This window comes from Schistocerca piceifrons, chromosome 4 (assembly GCF_021461385.2).
Source record: "Schistocerca piceifrons isolate TAMUIC-IGC-003096 chromosome 4, iqSchPice1.1, whole genome shotgun sequence".
NCBI classification, from domain to species: Eukaryota; Metazoa; Arthropoda; class Insecta; order Orthoptera; family Acrididae; genus Schistocerca; species Schistocerca piceifrons.
The window spans coordinates 294,251,118-294,275,890 of NC_060141.1; the positions used below are offsets into that span (position 1 = coordinate 294,251,118).

Consider the following 24,773-nt stretch of genomic DNA (forward strand, 5'->3'; position numbering starts at 1 on the left):
GGTCGACATTTCAATCCCATATGCGGCCATCCTGAATTAGGTTTTCCGTGATTTCCCTGAATCGCTCCAGGCAAATGCCAGGATGGTTCCTTTGCAAGGGCACGGGCTACATCTTTCCCTAATCTGATGAGAATGATGACCTCACAGTTTGGTCTCTTCCCCCGAATGACCCAAACCTCCAACCCCCCCCCCCCCCCCCCTCTCCCCACCTCCTTTCTTTCATTGCCCACCCTCCACTGGACACATTACTCCATTTGACCTATAGTGCCAGCACAAGCCTAGGCAATGTAGCTCTAAGGTGTGTGTGTGTGGGGGGGGGGGGGGGGGTGCACGTTGGTAGTAGTAGTAGTAGCAGCAGTAGCAGTAGCAGCAGCAGCAGCAGCAGTAGTAGCATTATACATGAATGGGATAACATGTTGGGGCATTCATGTACCATCTAACCTGTTGTTTTAGTTTTTGGTGTGACTTCCCAGCAGGGATTAAATTTTGTGCTACAAGTACACATTTATGTACTTCATGTGATATAGTGACATTGGATTTTAATTATATTATGTCTGGATCTTCTGTATGGCACCATATACAGTCTGTAAATGCTGTATGTGTGACCATATTAACATGATGGCAGTATGTGTCTTTATTTTCAGTTTTTAATTGTTCAATTTTGGCTATATTTGATTATAGTTCATGTGGCTGCTTGTTGTAAAGGAAAGCTCTGTCTTCCTTTTTCTGATCTTATATTGTCATGTTGATATTGCTAGGTCCATTTGAATATAACTGAATGGTTGCAGTTAGCTAATGGTGTGAAATAGGACACTTTATTTCAAATAAATAACAGCCTCAGTAAGAAGCAAAAAAAGCCTTCTCCTAAATTCCCAGACGAAGTGTATTCCTGCTAAAATGTTCACTGTCTTTCACATTTGGTCCCACTTAATAACCTGTAAAACTAAACAGCTTCAATCCAGTTTATCTGTGTCAAATTACGACCTTCCATCTTGGGTTACCGCCCACATAATAACCTGTAAAACTGAACAACTTCAATCCAGTTTTTCTTTGTCAAATTACGACCTTCCATCTTGGGTTACCGTGTACATTATCCACCATCTACAAATTCTCCTAACAGAAGACCCTCCCCCAGAAGACTATCACAAATCAGATATTAGGAGAACAGTGGATGTGATGCTAGGCGCAGTGGGTATCCTCATCAATCCTGCTCTGCTCGAGCACAAATTTTGTATTCCTTGGACATGGTTGTTGTTGAATGTAAGTACAACTTCCATTTTCAACAGAAAAGTAGTAGTATAATTCCTAAATGGCTTATACATTTGCTAAAGACACTGATTTTCACTCAAAACACTTTGAAACATTAAAAACCATGAGGCTGGAGACTGGAATACAGTGGCTGAGAATGCCTGTATATTGTCTGGTAAATAATAATAATAATAATAATAATAATAATAGAAACCTAAAGATCAAGCAGACACAGCAAACCCAGCTAAATATCGCCTCATAACATGCCTACCAACAATATACAAAATATTAACTTCAGTCATTACACAGAAATTAATGACACATACCACACAGAACAAAATTATAAATGAAGAACAAAAAGGCTGTTGCAAAGGAGCACGAGGATGTAAAGAGCAACTGATAATAGATGCAGAGGTGACATACCAAGCTAAAACTAAGCAACGGTTGCTACACTACGCATACATTGATTACCAAAAAGCTTTTGATAGTGTACCCCACTCATGGTTACTACAAATATTGGAAATACACGAAGTAGATCCTAAATTGATACAGTTTCTAAACATAGTAATGAAAAATTGGAAAACCACACTTAATATCCAAATAAATTTAAATAATATCACATCACAGCCAATACAGATTAAGCGTGGAATATACCAAGGAGACTCATTAAGTGCTTTCTGGTTCTGCCTTGCTTTGAACCCACTATCCAACATGTTAAATAATACAAATTATGGATACAATATTACTGGAACATACCAACACAAAATCACACATTTTCTATACATGGATGATCTAAAACTACTGGCAGCAACAAATCAACAACTCAACGAATTACTAAAGATAACAGAAATAGCATAGTCAAGGGAAAACACACTAAACAAGAAGATTACATACTGGATAACCACAGCGACTGCATAGAAGCGATGGAAAAAACAGATGCCTATAAATATCTAGGATACAGACAAAAAATAGGAATAGATAATACAAATATTAAAGAGGAACTAAAAGGAAAATACAGACAAAGACTAACAAAAATACTGAAAACAGAATTGACAGCAAGAAACAAGACAAAAGCTATAAATACCTATGCTTTACCAATATTGACCTACTCATTTGGAGTAGTGAAATGGAGTAACACAGACCTAGAAGCACTCAATACACTTACACGATCACAGTGCCACGAATATAGAATATGTCACATACATTCAGCAACAGAAAGATTTACATTAAGCAGAAAGGAAGGAGGAAGGGGATTTATCGACATAAAAAAACCTACATTATGGACAGGTAGACAATTTAAGAAAGTTCTTTATAGAACGAGCAGAAACTAGCAAAATACACAAAGTAATTACTCATATAAATACATCAGCTACACCACTACAATTTCATAACCACCTCTACAACCCTTTAGGTCACATAACATCAACAGATACGAAGAAAGTAAATTGGAAAAAGAAAACACTACATGGCAAGCACCCGTATCATCTAACACAGCCACACATTGATCAAGATGCATCCAACACATGGCTAAGAAAAGGCAATATATACAGTGAGACGGAAGGATTTATGATTGCAATACAGGATCAAACAATAAACTCCAGATATTACAGCAAGCATATTATTAAAGATCCCAATACCACAACAGATAAATGCAGACTTTGCAAACAACAAACAGAAACAGTATATCACATCACAAGCGGATGTACAATACTAGCAAATGCAGAATACCCCAGAAGACATGACAATGTAGCAAAAATAATACATCAACAACTTTCCATACAACATAAACTAATAAAACAACACATTCCCACATACAAGTATGCACCACAAAATGTACTGGAGAATGATGAATACAAATTATACTGGAACAGAACCATTATAACATATAAAACACCACCACATAACAAACCTGACATCATACTCACCAATAAAAAGAAGAAATTAACACAACTAATCGAAATATCCATACCCAATACAACAAGTATACAGAAGAAAACAGGAGAAAAAATTGAAAAATACATCCAACTGGCTGAGGAAATCAAGGACATGTGGCTTCAGGATAAAGTTGACATTATATCGATTATACTATCAACTACAGGAGTCATACCACACAATATCCACCAGTACATCAACGCAATACAGCTACATCCAAACTTATATATACAACTGTAGAAATCTGTAATTATTGATACTTGTTCAATTACCTGAAAGTTCCTAAATGCAATGTAACATATACCGTACAGTTAAAAGGAAGTCACGCTTGATCAAGGTCCACGTCACTTTCCATTTTTAACCAGACATAACGTCTGAGAAAAGGATAGTAATAATAATAAGAAGAAGAAGAATAAGAATAATATGTTGATGATGATTAAGCTGATTATGATGACAGAGGACGTCTCTCCACTGCAACATTGATTCAAAACCCAGACTTTCAGAATTTTACATGGTCTTCATATCAGTTTACTTACCTTTCAGTGTGTACCATAGAGCGAGAGAGATGGAAGTGATATGGTATATGATCATAATATGTTTTTGAGTAACAATGAAAAATTTGAAAAACATGATGATTTTCTATTGAAGTGTGTTTACAATAAAAAGAAAAAAATCCTTTTCTGTGGTTTAGTTGCATGCCTAAGTGATTGTTCTTGTTAAATCCAAATATATAAATTAAAATTTTGTTTGGATTAGTGGTGTTTGTATTATCCATGTTTACTCTGAAACTTTTGTAGCTACAGCCTTCTACCGGTTGCATCCAGAAGTTACTCTTCTGAAAGATATTGAAGGAGAAGCAGCCGAGCGATTACAAAAGTGCTTTTCTCCGGGTGTCATTGGTCTAGAAGATGGAAAAAATGGTAAGCAAATAAGTTTTTTTTTAAAAAAAATTTTGATAGATTTGTTTTGTTTTGTATAAAAGCTATGGCACCATGTCACTGTGAAAGAAATTCGGAGTCCACGAACTCGAAAGGTTGACATTAGTGTTGGAAACACCCTTTATTGGGTATGGAGGTGTCACAGAATGACATACAGATATGTCTGGACATGAGTTTGAGTAAAACATTTGTTTCTCAGTGGGAAGTATCATGAAAATAGTGTGCGGCCACTCAGCACTTGAAGAAGTTTGGGTGCACCTTCTCTTGCTCTCCAAAATGTTGCTAGATGAACACTAACATTACTCCCTGGGAGAAACTGGAGGATTGTCATTTAAGGTGTGCACCTTTCAGACTTGGCTAGCATTACTCAGGTTTTGGCTGTTGCAAGCTTACATGATGCCAGGTGTCATCACTTTCGATATTTTATAGATATGCAATTAACAACATAAATACTGTGTACAGATTTTGGGAAAGTGTTAAGAATGGGTGAGCTCACTTAAATGTGAATGCCAAATGATTGCATTTTAGGTTTACTATAAAGCATAAATTGCATTGTGTCAGTGTGGAACTGTTTGGGCATAAAAATTAGCAGTTTTTCAACATTATTATTTCTGGAATATTAACTCCTTTTCATGGTTTTGATGTACCACAGGACAGGAATCCTGCCCAATAGTGCAGAAATCTGTAAGGTGTATGTCTCACTCACCACATTCATTTTTGTAGATCAAAAGTTCAAGCGTTAACACAACTCATCTCATACAGCCTCATACTATTCCAGTTTAGTATCAAAACTGACAAACTGCTGTACTATAAATATTTCTGTGTTTGAGCAGACACCTACAAAAGCAAAACTGAGTAGACTATTAGTAATAAGCAGTTGGCAATCCAAATGGTTGCCTTGAGAAGTGTTAATGCAGACACCGTTGGTGAATAATTCAGCATTAAAGTGTATCGTTTTTCAGTTGACAGCTTGGTTGTTGCAAGAGGAAACAAAGATTTCTCGTACCATTAATTAATAATTGTAGGTCGTAGAATGTTCATTCGCCTGTTGCCACAAGTAAATTTTGAACTCCTTGGTGAGCAACATTTTTGGTTGCCATGACTATGTGAAATGGCACATTTTTTAAGTGTTTACAAAAATAATGAAATAAAAATTCTTTGGACCAATCATATTATTGTCTCTAAAAATATTAACCTTTAAAACTCATACACTTTTCCATGCATTCAAACCAATTCTGGTAACCTTTATTTCCACACTGATGTTGGTGTTGCAAAAATGGGGTATTGGTATGATGCAACATCTTTTTGATGTGATGAAAATCACTGTACGCACATTTTTTGTTTCACATAAGAAAGTCCTTTCTTGAAAAATCAAGTGAATACATGCAGAATACTGAAAAGTTAGGCATGGTATTTGAAAAATCGCATAATTTTGTTGGAAGTTCTTTGTGAACAATCCATCTTCGTTAGCTCTGGTTCATCTTGGAACACTAAAGCTATTGATTTCCACCTTGTTTTTATGAATACATCCAAGTTATGATACTGTACACAGATTTTGTGTTTCTTCAATCAAGTTTTCGGGCATTTTGTTTCACCAATTGACATGAACCTGCTTTTAATATTCATTTAAACTGTGCAAAATTGGTTGGGAACAGATCTTTTTCAGTTGAATTTTCATCTAAAATTTGAAGTACTAGATTCTTTGATGAGTGTAAGTATGCCTCTATCTTACAGGAAGTCACATGTCAAATTCTTCAGTCATGTTGTACACAGCTTTGATATTTGTCAACCTTCATGAAATTCATTGTTGACTGCAGTATTTCCATGATGACCTTCTGTAAACCATGCAAAAGACTTTTCTGGAGGTGATTGGTTACCAAAAGTTGAACAAAGTCGTTCAAGGAATTGTTGTTGAGGTAGACCTTTACGGAAATCGTAATAAAATTGCTCAGCAAAATTCTTCATGTAATATTGCCATTCTTTTGACAAAACTGTTTGTTAAAACACTCACTGTAAATAAACAACTCAGCCAGTTTATGATCAGTCATTGTTTTAACAGTAACAAATGACAAATTTTAAAACAGTATAAATGGCCTGTTCTCAATAGAATCACTTGGTGATCATTTGTAAAAACTTAAAAAGCGACCCTCATAAGAAATCATCATGTAATGATGTATTTGCTGCATTTTTACGTTTAAATGAGATGTCTCTTGCTTAAATTGTTCACAGACTTGTTTTCCTGAACCATACTTACAAAGTAGTAGTTGTTCATATATTACAAAATTGACAAAATCAATTCTATTTATGTAGTTTGATGATATTTTGTAATAAGTCGTGTTGCTTATTCTGTATCTTTATTTATCAGGTAAAAAGAAAGCCAAAGTTTTAAGTGCAAGGTATGACACATGCAGTAGAAATGTCTTCAGATATGACGACTTAAAAAATGCAGTTAAAATGGAGAGGATAAGGGATCATTATATTTGTAAGTACACAGTATTGTGAATTTTTAGTTTACCACCTTTTATATGGTTGATATATCTATTGCTACAATTCTTTTAGTATCAGTTTTAATTATCAAATAGTGAGAAGCCATGTTACTACTTAATTCAGCTGTTTGTGATAAATGTAGATGCATTATTGAACTACCTGTCAAGCAAGAAGAAGTAGTTTGTACCGATTTCAGTGTAGATTTCTTTAAAGATAAATACAGGCAGGAAAGATGAACTGTAATCATTATTTAGATATTTCAGTCTAATTTCAGTAGTTATTTTCCAACTTGTGTACTACAGGATAACAGGGAGAAATGCTAATGTCAAATTAAATTTATTTAATATTGGATTTGTATCAATATTTGAAAGTAGCTTTCCTAAAAAGTTATCAAGAAAACCCATTTAAAACAAGTAACCGTGGATAACTAAGGAAATTAAAACCTCATGTAATATGTAGAGAGAAATTTGAGTGAAGGCCAGAATAAGTCATGATCTGATAGCACTTTTATACAACGAAAGCATTGTCGTATTTTAAGGAAAGTCATTAAAATGTCCATAAGTCTGCACATTGTGACTGAAATAAATAATGGAGGTAATAAAATTGAAACTATATGGATTGTTGTCAAATGAGAAAGAGGACAACTATTAACAATTAAACTGAATGACAATGTTGAGACAGATATTTCACAAGTTACAAACACTTTCGAAATATAGCAGGAAAAATAGGTTTAGTTGAAGAAGCAAGAGAATGTATTACAAGTGTCATTCCAAAAAACTTTAAGGAACTAGAAGTAGTGCCAACTCCCTACACCAAAATTAATAGTATCATAAAAACTCTTAAACATAAAAGATTATATGGTGTTGATAGAATTTCAAACAGAATTCTGAAAAGTTGCTGTAGGTAATGTCCTCAGTGATAACATATGTAATGCATCACAGACACATGGAATTTTCCCAGACAGATTAAAATATGCAGTTGTTAACTGCTTTACAAGAGGTGTGGCAAGAAAAAAATAATTATCATCAGATTTTCTTGCTGACTTCTTTTTACATAGTATTTGAAAAAGTACTGTACTCAAGAATAGTGTCACATTTAAGTAGAAACAATTACATAACATATCACAGTTTGGATTTCAGAAGGATTGCTTGAGTGAGAATGCTATTTATACATTCAGCCACCAAGTATTACAAGTCTTACATAATAAAGATCGCCAGTTGCTGTTTTTTGTGATCTTTGTAAGGTATTTGGTTGTGTAGAAAACCTTGCACTCTTAAAAAGACTCAAGTTTTATGAACTTAATAGATTTACACACAAATGGTTTGAATCATGCTTAAAAAACAGAATGCAAAAAGTTGTGCTGAATAATTCAAACAATGTTGGAAAGATAGAAAGTTTTAGTGTGGGGAGAGTCCAAAAGGGAGTCCCACAAGGCTCAATTTGGGGTCCATTGCTATCCCTTATATACATGAATGAATGACCTTCCACTTAACATTCAACATGCAGAATTGGTACTTCTTGGAGACGATACTAGTGTTAGAGTAAATCCCATTAGGGAGAAAGCAACACATGAGATTGTTAATATTTTTTTCAGAGAATTATTAAGTGGTTCTCTGAAAATGGACTCGTCCTTAAATTTAAGAAAACACATTTTATTCAGTTCTGTACAACAAGAAGAGTAATAGCAACAATTGATGTAGCACATGAACAGGAGTCAGTAAACACAGTAGAATGCTTCAAATTTTTGGCTGTAAATATTGACAAAAAAATTTAAAAAAAAAATTGGAAGTAGTCTGGCTAGTACTGGAAACAATTGAATCAACCTCCTGACATATTTTGTGTATTCCCATTTAATAATATCTTACGGAATAATTTTCTGGGGTAACTCATCACTTAGAAAGACAGCACTGATTCTACAAAAAGGAATAGTGAAAATAATATTTGGTGTTAACCTATCTATGGGACATGTGACAACTAACACCTATGAACATGTTATTCAGCACAGATGAGTAAATTGTTCCCTTGGAATGCTGAGAGTTGATAAGGGACTGTTTCTAAGTGCAGGTTTGCCATGTAAAGAATTGCTCAAGTTTTCCTCCACAGTAGGAACTTCATCTCGGTTGGTATATCAATATCTAAGACCAAGTGTAAGTCTTACAAACCATAATGATTTTGACATGGAGATATGGCATGATGCCAGAATTTATATAGTTGTTGTGTCTTCTTGTTGGTGTTTCTTTTTCCCCCAGTGGATTCAAATGTCAGCCATTACAGTCTTGATCTAGCCACTGTATTCACTGGAACAGGGAGGAACAGGCTTTTGCAGTACAATAAGCAAGTGAAATGTAGCACATACTCGATCTCACAGAACTACACATCTTCTCTGCTATATGGCTGTTGATGTATAATTTTTTGTCCCTCTTTACCAACTTCGTAATTGAGGGGAGAGAAAAAACTACGTAATATATCTTTCTTTAATAACAGTATTTGTTATGTTCAGCTTGGTTGGGATTGTATTGATTGGCAAGATGACAAAAATTCATAATAATGACTTACACAAAATTGGTGCAATTGACTTTTCATGTGGTAAACTAAGGTGTGTAAGTTCCAAAATACAAAAGAAGAAAAGAAAGAAAAAAGCAGATCACAAATTTTACAAAAGAAAATTACAAACTATGAATTAAAAGCAACATATCCTACAAAAAATAGATTTGACACAATATTCCACAGTTATACACCTATATAAATATTTGATATCCATTTAACTTCATCAGCTGTAATTTCCAGGACATCATTCCATTCCTAACATATCTTCTCTTGAAGTTTTGTTGGCCAGTGTGCTCTGTGATCTGCTCTGCAGACACTTTCAAGATTATCAATCATCCCCCTTTTATGAATGGATATGTTAGAACTGATATGACCTTTTTTGACCATACCGAGGTGGCAGCAAATTTTCTTGGATAGTTCAGTCCCTGACTCTGCATGGTGTTACCGAAGAAACCTTTGTTAGGCTCCCATCTCTCCTCTCCATGCAAGCTCCCGGATGAAGAGCTAATGCTGCAACAGGATGTCATCAACACCCCCCCCCCCCCTCCCTCTGCCGCCGCCCTGCTGCCCCAGGTCTGTGAAACAGACTTCAAGCAAGAGCATTATCCAGAACAGTGTGGACTGGAAGTACTGGTGGGAATACTGAAACATGAAACTTGTTTCATTTTCTAATTGTGGTCTGTTGTCACGTCACATCTGGCAGAGGGATGTCCACAAGTGTATGGAGCCAAATATTGGTGGGGATTTTATCATTCCAGCTATAATGCACAATGGCTTATTGAGGTGTTCACTTATTTTGTTGCTGCGGCGTCTGCATCCATGCTAGTGTACAATACTCAGCAGCTGAGTGCACTAGCTATTGTGCGACATTACATAGGAAATCTGCTTGCACTCCCATAGTTTTTTGTGACAATTTATTTATTATGTTATTTCTGTTTTTTTGCATTCATCCAATCTGCTGCAGATGTTTTTTAGATGTCCTAGAACAGTCAAAAGTGATGATGCCAGTATATTTTAGATAATTAGTGTGGTTTATTTGTTTGTTGTCAAATGAAACATTTGAGCCTTGTGACACCCAGATGGTTATGTAAGTGGAATGTACAACACTTTACTTTGTCAGGGTTTTTCCACATTCAACTGTTCTTATAATATTCACTCAGCTGCTCAAAATCTTCCGTTAGATTGTGTTCCCTTTCATGTATGAGGATGTGCTGAAAAGTAATGCCTCTGAATTTTTTTTATTCTGTTATCAGTATAGTTCATGTGTTACATGTTGTTCATATTAGTTGGTTGACTTTCGTGCTGTGCTGATGCAAGATGCAACACTCTGTCATTAGAGGGCTGTGAATTGTAGTGAGTAATATGGTGGTGTGTAATGTAACTATATCAGTGCATGAGAGCGACCTCAGAAAACTGAAAGCACGAGTTTGAAGAGTTCATCTGAACATAGAGCACCCTCTTCTTCAGCCTGACAATGCCAGGCCACACAAAAGCACTGCAACATCTGCAACAATCTGATGCCATGAGTTCACTGTGATCAAGAGGTAAGGTTGTGACTCTGTCAACAAAGTCAAACATTCTACAGTGATGGTATCAATAAACTCTCTCTCGGAGAAATGTGTTTGTTGCCAGGGTGACTATATTGCAAAATAAATGTGCAGACATTAAGAATATAAAATAAGAATGTTAATAAAGCGTGTTTCAATTACAGGACAATATACAGCCATTTCGGTTGCACGAAATTTTGTCAATTGACCACGGTTTTGATTGCACTAGGGTAGGGCAGTTTTCATCAGAATAAAATGTTACATGGAATACCTAAAGTATAATGATGTGGATTGAAATAATATACACTTTATAGGATTAGTTCCATAAATTACGTACAAACAGAATGTACTTACATGTAATCACACCATGGTCCAAAACATTTGAGCAAAAGTGCTCCCATCAATGTCATAAGAATAGAAACTAAAATGTAAAAGTATAAGATGATTGTCAACCAGATAAAATACTCGATTGAACATAATGATAACTGCAAGGTCACTTAGGAGCAAGAGGAGCGTAAGCAGGCACAAGGTGGATACAAGAACAGATTCACACCATGTAGCAGAAGGCTGTAGGTTGCAGTAAGTACTAGGAGATGAAGAAGCTTGCACAGGATGGAGTAGCATGGAGAGCTGAATCAAACCAGTCTCAGGACTGAAGACCACAACAACAACAGCAGAAGGTAATCAAAATACAGACAACTTAAGAGCAAATGAGGTATTACAAGGACAATTTTAAACACTATTGGTAAGAAACAGTAACCCACATATGAAATTTACAACATAACATAACAGTTTATTTAAAAAATAAAATACAGTTCAGTTAATATACAGAGGAAACATAAGATTAGAAGGAAAAACCATGTTTAGGAGATTACATTGAGGAGAATATCACCAGTCAGACATTTTTAATTAGTGGTTCTATACCTTGAAAAAAGATTTGTTGCATAACTGCAAACTGTTCATTAAGAATGAGACCGTCCTTCAGAGAGAGGTGTTTAAAGATTTTATAACTTTTCTAAGATGTTAAGCCTAAAGCCTTTTTTCTCTTAGTACAAGAACTGGATGTCTTGTACATCTTTAGGATTACACCCTGTGAGTAATAAATGATTGGCAAAAGTTGGTTCATGAACATTGGTGCCTTTTTTCCCTAGAAGATGTTCCTTGAATCTTATCAAAATAGCTCAGCCTGTTTGCCCTATGTAATAGGTGGAACAACTGTTACAATTCTATAAACACCAGAATTTTGCAAAGGGGGAAAACGTAGGTTTCAAGTTATGTATGATGTTACTTTTTAAGGAATTATTAGTGGAAAAGTCTGCTCTACAGTTATACTTATTTTGAAGCAGGCACTGTATTTTGCAAGAATCTGGACCCAGAAATGGTGTATAGAAAAATCTTTTCTTTTCATTAGGTTCATTATTAGAAATGCCTAGGGTGGTGATTTTCTTATTGGTTTTAGTGAAAATCATTAGAGCCACCTCCATCCCCCTTTCTAGTGAAAATCTCAAATTTTAAATCAGTCTGATTAAAACTATTGCAGTCAATAATGGCTATGACCCTTCCATAGTAGATAATATTTTTAGTAGTAAAATCAATAAGAGACCATGGTGTCATTACATGTAAGTGCATTCTGTTTTCATGTAATTTATGGAAGTAATACTGTTAAGTATATATTATTTCAATCCATGTCATTATATTTTAGGTATTCCATGTAACTTTTTATTCTGATGAAGATTGCCCTAGTGCAATCAAAACTGTGGTCAGTTGACAAAATTTCGTGCAACCTAAGTGGCTGTATGTACGTTCTGTAATTAAAAAGCATACGGTTGCTAGATAAGACCCAATAGAATGCTTAAAATTGAAAGTTTGTTTTATTTAAAAAGCTTTAAGAGTTTTCTCATAGAACATCCAGAGGTATTACTTTTCTACATGCCTTTTTAGGTGATTTGTTTGGATGTCTAGTGCCATCTCATCATTATAAATATTTGTTGTGTATTCAGTGGTACAGTGTGTTCATCCATTAAATATTGTTCTGGTGTTGTTGAAGCTCAGAGCCATGCCTCAGTATTCTAATTTGCTGGAAGAGAAAAACAATAGGCTACTACTGATGCACCCTATGATGTTGTGGCTGTGGCTTACCTCCTTTGACCACTCATTTATGATGAAATGATCTAAACCCTTTGAAAGAGGACCTAGCATTTAGCCCATGGATTCCTTCTGTGGTTCACCAATTTTCAGTGAGACACCAATTGTCGTAATGATTTTTACTCGTATTCGGACGTGTGTTCACTACCAGTTTACCAGTTAATATACTGTATATCCATGTTAGCAGCAGTGAGGTAATCCTAGTCTAGAGTTTGGATTTTATGAAGGATTGGAAGCAGAGGTAAGGCTGTAGCTCCATCAATAAAATCAAACATTGTTTATACTCAAACATAATTTATGAAAGTCATAAATTATTGGGAAGGTGTTATCAGTGTTTCCTGCAGTGTTTTTGTAAGTAATCATGCTGTTGTGCAGCATTGCTTCATATAAAATTTATAATTTCTAGATGAAAAAGAACACATTATTGTGCCTCATATTCTTTATACTATTTGCTTCTGTATTCGCAAACAGAAAATCATCATCTCACAGCCCTCTGTAGCTTTCATATTAACTAACTGCAATGGTATTTTGGTAACACTCCTCTTTAATTGTTTCTTCTTGACCATGGATGTACAGTACAGTTCTTTGTCATGTATGACATGAAAGAAGGATGATAAATTTGTGACATCACATGATAAAATCTATTTGTCATGTTCTTAAAGTACCCTTACACGAATTATTTTAGCATGTTCATACGAACTCACTCAGCCATTAACCAAAAATTAAAATCTAATTACGTTTGCAGAATGTGTTTAAATGTGCTTTGTAAGTGGGGTACATACGTTTCATGAACCCACTTTATTGACCAACAAAATAATTAACTGCCTGAAATATCAAAATATTCTGTTTTCATACTATTGATATACTCTTCATTCTAATTTCAGTCACTATTGAGTCTGTTGGAGCACTTCCTCCTGATGTTTTGTTCACTGAAGCAGTCAAAGTTTTGAAGCAAAAATGCAGGACATTTTTGGAAGAACTGAATCGCTGATTGAAGAAAATGCGTGTGGATGTAAAATAAGAATGTTCACCGTGAAGGATCTGTGATGTGATCATGTAGAGGGCACTGTTCATCATTATTTAAGATAAAATTAAATACTTTGATATAATTGATGTATAAATCTTTCAATGTATTTGTTTGTTCATCTCTAGACAATCTCCAGTGTATACCTTTAATCAAAATACACGTTATTTCCATTACATCTGTACATACAGCATTTCAGACACACACCCTAACCAATATTTAAAAAAAATGAAAATCACATTTGGATGCCTAAACCAATTTATTCACAAACATTCACAATTTTACTCTTTGGCAGCTTCAGTTTTGCAGCACAGTGTATGTCCAAAAATATTTTGAACATTCAAAATAGAACAGCAGCAGCAGGATCATTCTTGTCTCAAGGAAAAACACATACACTGTATGCCTTTCTTGGTTTATAGATGCACAAAGATCTTACTAATTTCTTCTTTGAAGCAATTCTTCTATAATGTCTAGCTTGTACATATTATTGTAGGTTACATGGACAGGATGAGGCTAAGTACCCTCTTGATTTACTTCTGAAAATTCTTTTTACATTCACTCAGTTCTGCACAGTACTGTACTGTTTAAAATGTTATGGTTAATTTAAAACTGTTTGCTATGTAGGTGATCATTATCTCTGTGTCTTGTTTTGTAGTCAGGTATTTGTCTATTTAAAAGAACAGTACTGTTTATTTTAAAGTTTAATCATCACAAAGTTATGGAATGAGGGAGGTTATTTCTGAAGGATTGTGTTAGGATCAAAGGGCCGTTGAAAAAGAAATGAGCCGGAGGCATAATTACAGAAACCAGTACCTGTATGGTAGAAGTATTGACCCTGGCTGTTGAGACAGGTGAATGGCTGCAATGTTAACCAGTTCTGCATGTATAGCTGGACATCGTCGTCCAAGGTGAATCATTTGCCCCTCAGAGCCTTTTAAGGGGACCAAAAATGGCATAATCACAGGGAGACAGGTCCAGGCTGTACGGAGGGTGGTCGAGAACATCCCATTTGAATTTCTGCAGGAGTGCCACGACTGTGTTGGCCATATGAGGCTTTGCATTGTCATGGAGCAGAATGACCCCATGGGTGAGATTGCCTGGTTGTTTTGATTTGATCACTTGGTGAACAGTGGTCAAGGTTTGTGAGTAATGCTGGGCATTGACCATTGTCCCTGTGATTACGCTATTTTTGGTCCGCTTAAAAAGGCTCCGAGGGGCAAACGATTCACCTCGGATGACGACTTCCAGCTGTATGTGCAGAACTGGTTAACATCACAGCCTCGGGAATTTTATGAGACAGCTGTTCACCGCCTTGTGACACAGTGGGACAAGTGTCAATACTTCTAACATACAGGTACTGGTATCTGTAATTACACCTCTGGCTCATTTCTTTTTGAATGCCTCTTATAAATAAACACATTTTCCATGCCTTATCTCTCCAGTCATACCCCACCTCCCCCAGTCCCACCATCCAGCCACAGAGGAGCATTCACTTCATGACTCAGTGTGACCTGTGACTAGAGTAATTGAATCAAGTTCTTTGCCAGGCTTTCAACTACTTCTCGTCACACCCTGAACTGAGGAACGTCCTACCCAGTATCCTTCCCACCCCTCACATAGCGGTATTCCAGCACACACCAAAGCTACACAATATTCTCATCCATTCCTGCACGTTTCCTCCCAACCCCTTGCCTCATAACTCAGGGATAGACCTAAATGCAAGACCTGTCCCCTACATCCTCCTACCACCATCTACTGCAGTCTGATCACAATCATCACCTATTCCATCAGAGACAGGGCTACGTGCAAAACCAGTCATGTGATCTACAAGCTAAGCCATAAACACTGTGCTGCATTGCATGTGCATTTGACAAATGATGAGCTGTGTGTCCACATGAATGGCCACTGACAAACTTTGGCCAAGAAAAAGCTGGACCACCCCATTGCTGGACATGCTGTCCAACACAACATTCTTCATTTCAATGATGGCTTTACAGCCTTTGCCATCTGGATCCTTCCCACCAACACCAGTTTTTCTTAATTGTGCAGGTGGGAATTCCCCCTGCAATATATCCTACATTCCCGTAACCGTCCTGGCCTCAACCTTCGTTAGTCATTGTCCTTACCCTCTAGCCCCTTCCCTGTTCCCATTCCAGCACTAAAGTGTCTTCTATTCTACCAAGCATCCACAGTCTTTTTACCTCTCTCCTTTTCTTCTGCCCCCCCCCCCCCCCCCCTCCCCCCTGTCCGCTGTATAACCTCCTGAGTGCACGTAGCTACCCTATCCTCTCTCCACCTCACCCCTGTATGCTCCCACAAGAAGCACTTTATTGTCCCCCATTCCTAATCTAGTATCCCTCCCCCTCCCTGCCCCAGCCTCCTCCTTACCCCCCCCCCCTTACCACCCTGATTGCTTCTCCCATCATGCACTGCTGTTCAGTCTGGCTTCGGCAACCATATACTGCTGTCGTGTGTGTGTGTGTGTGTGTGTGTGTGTGTGTGTGTGTGTGTGTGTGTGTGTGTGTGTCGAAGTTTGCATGAGTGTGCATGTGTGTGTTGTCTAATTCTGAAGAACGCCTTTTTGGCTGAAAGCTTAGTTGTTTGACTGTCTTTTTCTTGTGCCTATCTGCGAATCAGCATCTCCACTATACGATGATTAGCAGTCTATACTTTCCACAATATTCTCATTATTCCATCCTGGATTTTCCATTGTTTGATTTTTTCAGTTTTTCTGTGTTATATTTGATTTAATGAGATGATAAAAGACTGGCCTCAAGCTGCAAGTAGACAAGAATGGAGAAGGAAATTGTCCATGTACCTTTCAAAGGAACCATCATAGTATTTCCCTCAATTGTAGTGAAGAAATAACAGGAAACGTTGATCTCAGTGTCCAGACAGAAATTTAAACTTCACCTCCCCCAAATGGAAATCCATTCTCTCAGCTGCTGCACCAACTTTCTTAGTTGTTGTATTTGAGATATTTCCTCTTTCAGCTGCTTACATTTTCATCACTATAAGGAAGTAATCAGTCATACTTAAAAAAATACATGCTTGACAACAACAACATGAACAATGTTCAAACAACATTAAAATTCACAACATGAACAATTTTTTTTTTCTGTTGGCGCAGTAGGTTAGGATACAGAAGACATAGCTCAAAAGTAACCCTCATTAAGTGCACAGTAAAAACCTATGCAGCCTTGAAGACGTGTAATTAAATTAGTATCAAATAGAAACATTCAGAAAATTTCTAATTATTACATAGTTAAAGGACTATTGTTGGAAATAAAGCAGCCTAAAAGAAGAGAAATTATTTTCAGTTGTTTGGGAATATATACCAGAAGTATGATGAACTGTTAGTGCTTTGCAATTAATAACATAAATTTTATTCAGTGTGCAGTTTATTTGAGTCAAATAAAGCAGTCATATGCACAAAAAACAGGTGCTAAGAACAGGTCTTCAGAAACTGACAACCCTATCGTATGCGGAAAAAAAAAGTTATTCGGGAATAAATCTTGAAAGTCATTCAAGATCCAGTCATTCAAGATTACAAGTTAGCTATTTGGTTTTGAAAAGAAATTCTCATTGTCTTCTTACGTTGGTAGTGCACTAGTAAAACTACTTCCTGCAGTAGTTGGACCCACGTTCAGAAGAATGATGCATCAATTCCAGGCGTACATTTTCTGTGAATTCCCTAGAGCCTCAAAGCAAACTGAGGGATGGTGCCTTTTAAGAAAACTCAGCAATCCACACTTGTACTCCATCTCTAATGACCTTTTCATTGATGGGACATTAAACACTAATCTTTCACCATTCTTATGCAGATATCATATTGAAAAGGGGGTGGCATGTGCAATTTTGTGTAAGAGTGAGCCTGACTTTTTTCAAGCATTTTTTGGTGAGCGTCACCTTACAGGAGTTATAGATGTCAGATCTTCGTCAGGAGAAACACATTTTTTTGCACAGTTTGAAGGTACAAACACAATCTATATACAGGTGAATCTTTTTTGCTTTCCAGTTGTTTGTTTTATCCTAATAATGGTAGATGTAAGTTGCTGTCTAATAGTGATAAGTATTAACAAAATGTAAAGTGTAAATGCAAGCTCTGTTACCTTTCTCAGCATATTTCATATCTATGCACATAATCTACATAAAGCACTAATATCACATCTTTAATTTATTTGCTTTTGTGTCTTTATGCTTCTCATGCTCACGTATTCTGTTTTGTGGGACCTCTGAACAATATTTCCATTTCCTTGTTCAATGTTTTCATTGGGGCTTCCTGTCAGATAGGAAACAATCATGCTCCCATATTAGTTGCCTTGTATTTGCATGAAACCAAGCGTAATTTGTGGAATTGTGAAAAGTCTATAGTGATTAGTGCAGGTGCTTACTTTGAGGCCGAAAAAGAACAGTGCAAGGGCATCACAGCCAGTAAAGAGAACTTTTGAATGTTTTGCTATTTGTGAAAATACAGTGAAGCGAAAAAAGAGTTCTGGCAGATGACAGAAGTTTGGATTGGACCAAGTTTACACAGGAAGTCATAAGAAGAAAAACCCATGACATCTATGTGGAAAAGCAGTTTCCAGCAGTAGTAGCTATACTCTGAAGTGGAGATTTTCCTTATATGAGTAAACAACCCATTGGTGTGCTGTTTGAAAATTGGGCTTCATATACAAGTTCAACAAAAAACCTTTACTAATTGAAAATAGCCAAGTAACAGGAAAAATAGACAAGTTGTTGCGGGAAACAAGGCACTTGCGAAACACTTGATGGACTTTTTATTATGCTGAGTTGGTGTGCTGCAAATCATACCAGGAAGTTTTAATGGCAGGAACAAAAAATGCCTTTACATCAGAAAATGTATACGGTTATCTTAGAGGAAGTATGGAATCACTGGAAAGGAGGAATTCAAACACTGACAATTCTGGAAAAATGATTATACTGTACAATACTGGAAACAAAGATGGGTTCATGCAAAAGGCTGGGTTATGTTTTATTGGGCAAAATTGAGATGAACACTGGGCTGTATGAATAAAACTGAAGCACAGGTTTGAAAGATAAAGATAGAAGTCAGAGCATTTACTTGCAAGCAAAAAGGAGGAGGTTAGCTTTTGCTTCAGACTGTATGAATTATCTTTACATTTTCCTGCTACCTTTTACATCCAACACAAAATCAAAAGCTTCTAGTGATCTACTTCGTCACCTTTGTCAGCAAGTTTCATTGAGTAAGCATAGGCTTCGGAGTTCACAGTTTTGTTGGCATACCTTTTGATTTATTTGTTGTGAGTAAGCACATGTGAGTGCCAATTAAAGATCGCTCATCCAATGTAGTAGCCACCAGAAAGATCGCAGGAGGCGCACATTGGCACGGCGCGTCACGGACGGTAGTTGCCGCAAGTAGAGGCCCGTCCACCAGAGGGCACGCGAGAATTCGGACGCGACCTCTGCCAGCATGACAACAACAACAACAACAACAACTCCGGCAGCACGGGCCGTGCCCAGTCAGTTAACATCGGGCATGCCTAGGACACAGTCCCGGTCTACGCTAAGTGAAGTGCGACGTAAACGTGAACAGTGTTCCTACATCCGATTCAGGTGAAAGTGCAGTATTTGCAGAAAGAACAATGGTGTTTTTAACCGTGGCTTTACAAATGTATGATGAATTACTATAGAAATCACAATATCTGGAAGCAACTCAGAAAGTAATATACTGTGCTAATTTGAGCACACAAATTGGCAGAAAACAGTTGCTACAGAAAATCTGGGATGGAATAATGACATTATTATGAAAAGGGTGGATTGCTACTCACTGTGTAGTGAAGATACTGAGTCACAGACAGGCACAACAAAAAGACTGCTAAACAAATAAGCTTTTGGCCAACAGGCCTCCTCCTGAATTAGAAAACATACTCTCACACATCCACACAAATACACCTCACACACGCATGACCATCTTCTCTGGCTGCCGAAGTCAGATTCCTTGAATAGTAATCTATCCTTTCTATAATATTCTCTGTTGCTACAGAAAGTTAGTGTCTTGAAAACCATGTTAAAAAGGAAAATGGATGGGAACAGATCAGGAACTAAACCAATACGTTAAATGTTTGGGAGTAAAAGCCTTACAGCCTTCAAGGAGATGGGAATACCACAATAAACCAGATTACAGTTAAGTTAAAACATAAACTGGTGTAATACCAATATTTAATTGGTTGCTGGTTAAACAAATTACACCTATTCTCAACTATTAAAATAAAAATGTTTTTTCAGTTTTTTCCCCCAAACTGTAATTTTCAGGAGCGGTGACACTGGGGCCTGCACTATTCATGTTAATACATTGGTTGCAGACCATATGAAGTCATGTCATAAAGGTTTAGATCCAGTTTTTCTTAGGTAAACAAAATTAATCACGGCTACCTTATAAAGGTTGAAGGGTAGTGTCTTTGACTAGTAATCAAAATGTCCTGGGTTTGGACCTTGTCACTGCTTAAATTCAGAATAAAAACCAAAGGCAGGGGTAGCTGAAGACTTCCAGCATAATAAGTCATCCTTGTTCTGCCAATGGTCTTTTCAAAAATGGCGGAGGAGCAGAAAGAGGTTCAGGTCACATGCTTACCCTTGTCGGGGAATCTGCCTGTAAAAGGCAGAAGAATCAGCAATGATCAATGGTATGAGAATGCAGAAGGCAATGGAAACCATTGCATTAAAGACACACAATGTGTATCCACGAGATGTGTATGTGTGACCTGTAACTGAAAAAATGTCATGATGATCTCTCCATTGGCAAAAGATTCCAGACCAGTCCCCTGTTTGGATCTCCAGGAGGGGCTACCAAGGAGGTGACCATGAGAAAAAGATTGAATAACCAACAAGAAGCTAACTTTCAATGAGTTGGGACATGGACTGTCAGAAGCCACAACGTGGTAGGGAAGCTAGAAAACCTGGAAAGGGAAATGCTAAGGCTCAATCTGGATACAGTGGGGGTCAGTTAAGTGAAATTGAAAGAATACAAGGATTTCTGATCAGATGATTATAGGATAATATCAACAGCAGCAGAAAATGGTATAACAGGAATAGGAATGTAGGGCAGAGAGTGAGTTACTGTGTACAGGTCAGTGATAGGGTTGCTCTCATCAGAATCGACAGCAAACCAACACCAACAACGGTAGTTCAGGTACGCATGCTGACTTTGCAAGCAGAAGATGAAGAGATGGAGAAAGTGTATGAGGTATTGAACGGGTAATTCAGTACAAAAATCTAATAGTCAGGGGGTCTGGAATGGGGTTGTAGTGTAAAAAGAATGTGTTACTGGATAATACGGGCTTGGTATGAGGAACGAGAGAGAGGGAGAGGAAAGACTCATTGAGTTCTACAGTACATTTCAGTAGTAATAGTTAATACTCTATTCAAAAATCACAATAATGGGAGGTATTCTTGGAAAAGCAGGCAATACGGGAAGATTTCTGTTAAGTTAGATCATGGTCAGGCAGAGATTCTGAAATCAGACATTGGACTGTAAGGCATACCCAGGAGCAGATATAGACTCATATCACAGTCTAGTAATGATGAACAGTAGGCTGAAGTCAGAATGAATCATTGTGCAAAGAAGTGAGATACAGAAGTATTAAAGCATGAAAAGACATGCTTGAAGTTCTCTGAGGCTATACATACCGTGATAAGGAACAGCTCAGTAGATAGTTCAATTGAAGAGGAATGTTTTCACAGAAGTTGGAAACAAAAACATGGGTAACTGCGAAGAAACAATGGGTAACAGAAAGAAATTCTCCAATTGAGTGTCAAAAGAAGGAAGTAAAAAATGTTCAGGAATACAGAAATACAAGTCACTAAGGGAATAAAATAAATAGGAAGTGCATGGAAACTAAGACGAAATGGCTGCATGAAAAATGTGAAGAAATCAAAAAAGGAATGTTTGTCTAAGGTACTGACTAAGCATATAGAAAAGTCAGACCAACCTTTGGCGAAATTAAAAACAAGGGTGATAACACTGAGACAGGTGGAAAAAATATATTGGATTTTGGGGGGGGGGGGGGGGGGGGGCGAGGGGGAGACACGTATCTGAAGATGTGATGGAAGTAACAGAAGTCAACAAGAAAGAGATAGGGGATCCAGTATTAGAATCAGAATTTAAAAGAGCTTTGGGAGACCTGAGATCAAAGAAGGCAGAAGAGATGGCTAACATTTCATCGAAATTTCTAAAATAATTGGCAATAGCAGCATCATAACAACTATTTATGTTGGTTGGTAGAATGTATATGAATGTGATATACCTTCAGAGTTTCAAAAAAACAACGTCCACACAATTCCGAATATAGCAAGAGCTGACAGGTGTGGGAATTATCACACAATCAGCTTAGCACATCATGCATCCATGTTGCTGACAAGAATAATATACAGATGAATGGAAAAAAAATTGAGGATCTGTTAGATGACAATTGGGGTGGCTTTAGGAACAGTAAAGGCACCACAAGAATCATATAAACCAAAATGACAAGCACATTTAACTGAAAATTTTCTAGAGGTATAAATAGTTCCCCTATCGGATCTCGTGGGGGAACTGCATTAAATGCTGCTTAGGGTAGGAACATGAATCTTCGAAACAAAGCAAGGATTGGTACCTGGAATGTACAGAGTTTATATGAAGCTGGGAAATTAGCTAAATTAATGCAGGAAATGGGAAGACAGAAAATAGGTATTCTAGGAGTGGCAGAGATGTGGTGGCCAGATGCTGGAATGTGTGAGGTTCACGGATGAACCATCCACTATTCAGGGAACCAAGACAATAGACACAGGAAAGGTGTGGGAATAATTGTCTCAGAAAAAGTTTTGACATCTGTAATAAATTTCTTCCCACATTGAGACCAAATGCCTTTAATTAAACTTAATGTCCTTCCAATTAATGTCAACATCATCCAAGAATACACGCCCACATCAGATGCAGCTGAAGATGAAATTGAGGTGTTCTATGAAGAGTTGAAACAACTTCTTAGGCTGGTAAAAGAACACGATATAAACTTAATAATGGGTGATTTTAATTCTAAAATAGGAGAAGGATGATTTAAAGAACCAGTCAGTCCATATTGACTAGGAATACAAAATGATAGAGACAAATGGCTTTGTCAATTTTGTCAACAGAAAAAGATGAAGATAACAAACACTTGATTTGAGGTACCACCTAGACGCTAGTACACATGGAGAGCTCCTGCTGATCACTGCAACAATACAATACGGAATCAAATACATTACAATCTGATTAACAAGTGCTTTGGACCGTCAGTAACGAGGGCATGCACCTATCCGGGAGCTGACGTTCCCTCAGAACATGTCCTGCTAGTAGCAGAGATAAAAATAAAAATTACGAATATCAAATAACATACACAACAGCGGAAAATAGAATACAATCGCCTTAAAGATGAAGCCTCCCCCCTGAACCATGGACCTTGCCGTTGGTGGGGAGGCTTGCGTGCCTCAGCAATACAGATGGCCGTACCGTAGGTGCAACCGCAACGGAGGGGTATCTGTTGAGAGGCCAGACAAAGGTGTGGTTCCTGAAGAGGGGCAGCAGCCTTTTCAGTAGTTTCAGGGGCATCAGTCTGGATGATTGACTAATCTGGCCTTGCAACACTGATGAAAATGGCCTTGCTGTGCTGGTACTGCGAACGGCTGAAAGCAAGGGGAAACTACAGCCATAATTTTTCCCGAGGGCATGCAGCTTTACTGTATGGTTAAATGATGATGGCATCCTCTTGGGTAAAATATTCCATGGGTAAAATAGTCCCCCATTCGGATCTCCGGGCGGGGACTACTCGAGGACGTCGTTACCAGGAGAAAGAAAACTGGCGTTCTGCGGATCGGAGCGTGGAATGTCAGATCCCTTAAGTGGGCAGGTAGGTTAGAAAACTTAAAAAGGGAAATGGATAGGTTAAAGTTAGATATAGTGGGAATTAGTGAAGTTCGCTGGCAGGAGGAACAAAACAAGACTTTTGGTCAGGTGAATACAGGGTTATAAATACAAAATCAAATAGGGGTAATGCAGGAGTAGGTTTAATAATGAATAAAAAAATAGGAATGTGGCTAAGCTACTACAAACAGCATAGTGAACGCATTATTGTGGCCAAGATAGACACAAAGCCCATGCCTACTACAGTAGTACAAGCTTATATGCCAACTAGCTCTGTAGATGATGAAGAAATTGATGAAATGTATGATGAGATAAAAGAAATTATTCAGATAGTGAAGGGAGATGAAAATTTAATAGTCATGGGTGTCTGGCATTCGAGAGTAGGAAAAGGGAGAGAAGGAAACATAGTAGGTGAATATAGATTGGGGGAAAGAAATGAAAGAGGAAGCCGTCTGGTAGAATTTTGCACAGAGCATAACTTAATCATAGCTAGCACTTGGTTCAAGAATCATAAAAGAAGGTTGTACACACGGAAGAATCCTGGAAATACTAGAAAGTATCAGTAGATTATATAATGGTAAGACAGAGATTTAGGAACCAGTTATTAAATTGTAAGACATTTCCAGGGGCAGATGTGGATTCTGACCACACACTATTGGTTATGAGCTGTAGATTAAAACTGAAGAAACTGCAAAAAGATGGGAATTTGAGGAGATGGGACCTGGACAAACTGATTAAACCAGAGTAGTACAGAGTTTCAGGGAGAGCATAAGGGAACAATTGTTACAAATGGGGGAAAGAAATACAGTAGAAGAAGCATGGGTAGTTCTGAGGGATGAAGTAGTGAAGGCAGCAGAGGATCAAGTAGGTAAAAAGACGAGGGCTAGTAGAAATCCTTGGGTAACAGAAGAAATATTGAATTTAATTGATGAAAGGAGAAAATATAAAAATGCAGTAAATGAAGCACACAAAAAGGAATACAAACG

At 37.3% G+C, this 24,773-nt stretch overlaps 1 protein-coding gene across 1 annotated transcript in view; it reads left to right on the forward strand.

Annotated features, from left to right (window-relative positions):
- The window catches only part of LOC124796360 (DNA-directed RNA polymerases I and III subunit RPAC1), a 206,216-nt gene extending 192,172 nt beyond the window's left edge, over positions 1-14,044 (forward strand). The window contains exons 7-9 of the mRNA XM_047260516.1: positions 3,978-4,100; positions 6,484-6,600; positions 13,729-14,044. Of these exons, the coding sequence (XP_047116472.1) occupies positions 3,978-4,100; positions 6,484-6,600; positions 13,729-13,835 (347 nt within the window). The 3' untranslated portion in view covers positions 13,836-14,044. The remainder of the gene's footprint in view (positions 1-3,977; positions 4,101-6,483; positions 6,601-13,728) is intronic.
- The last annotated feature ends 10,729 nt before the right edge of the window (positions 14,045-24,773 follow it).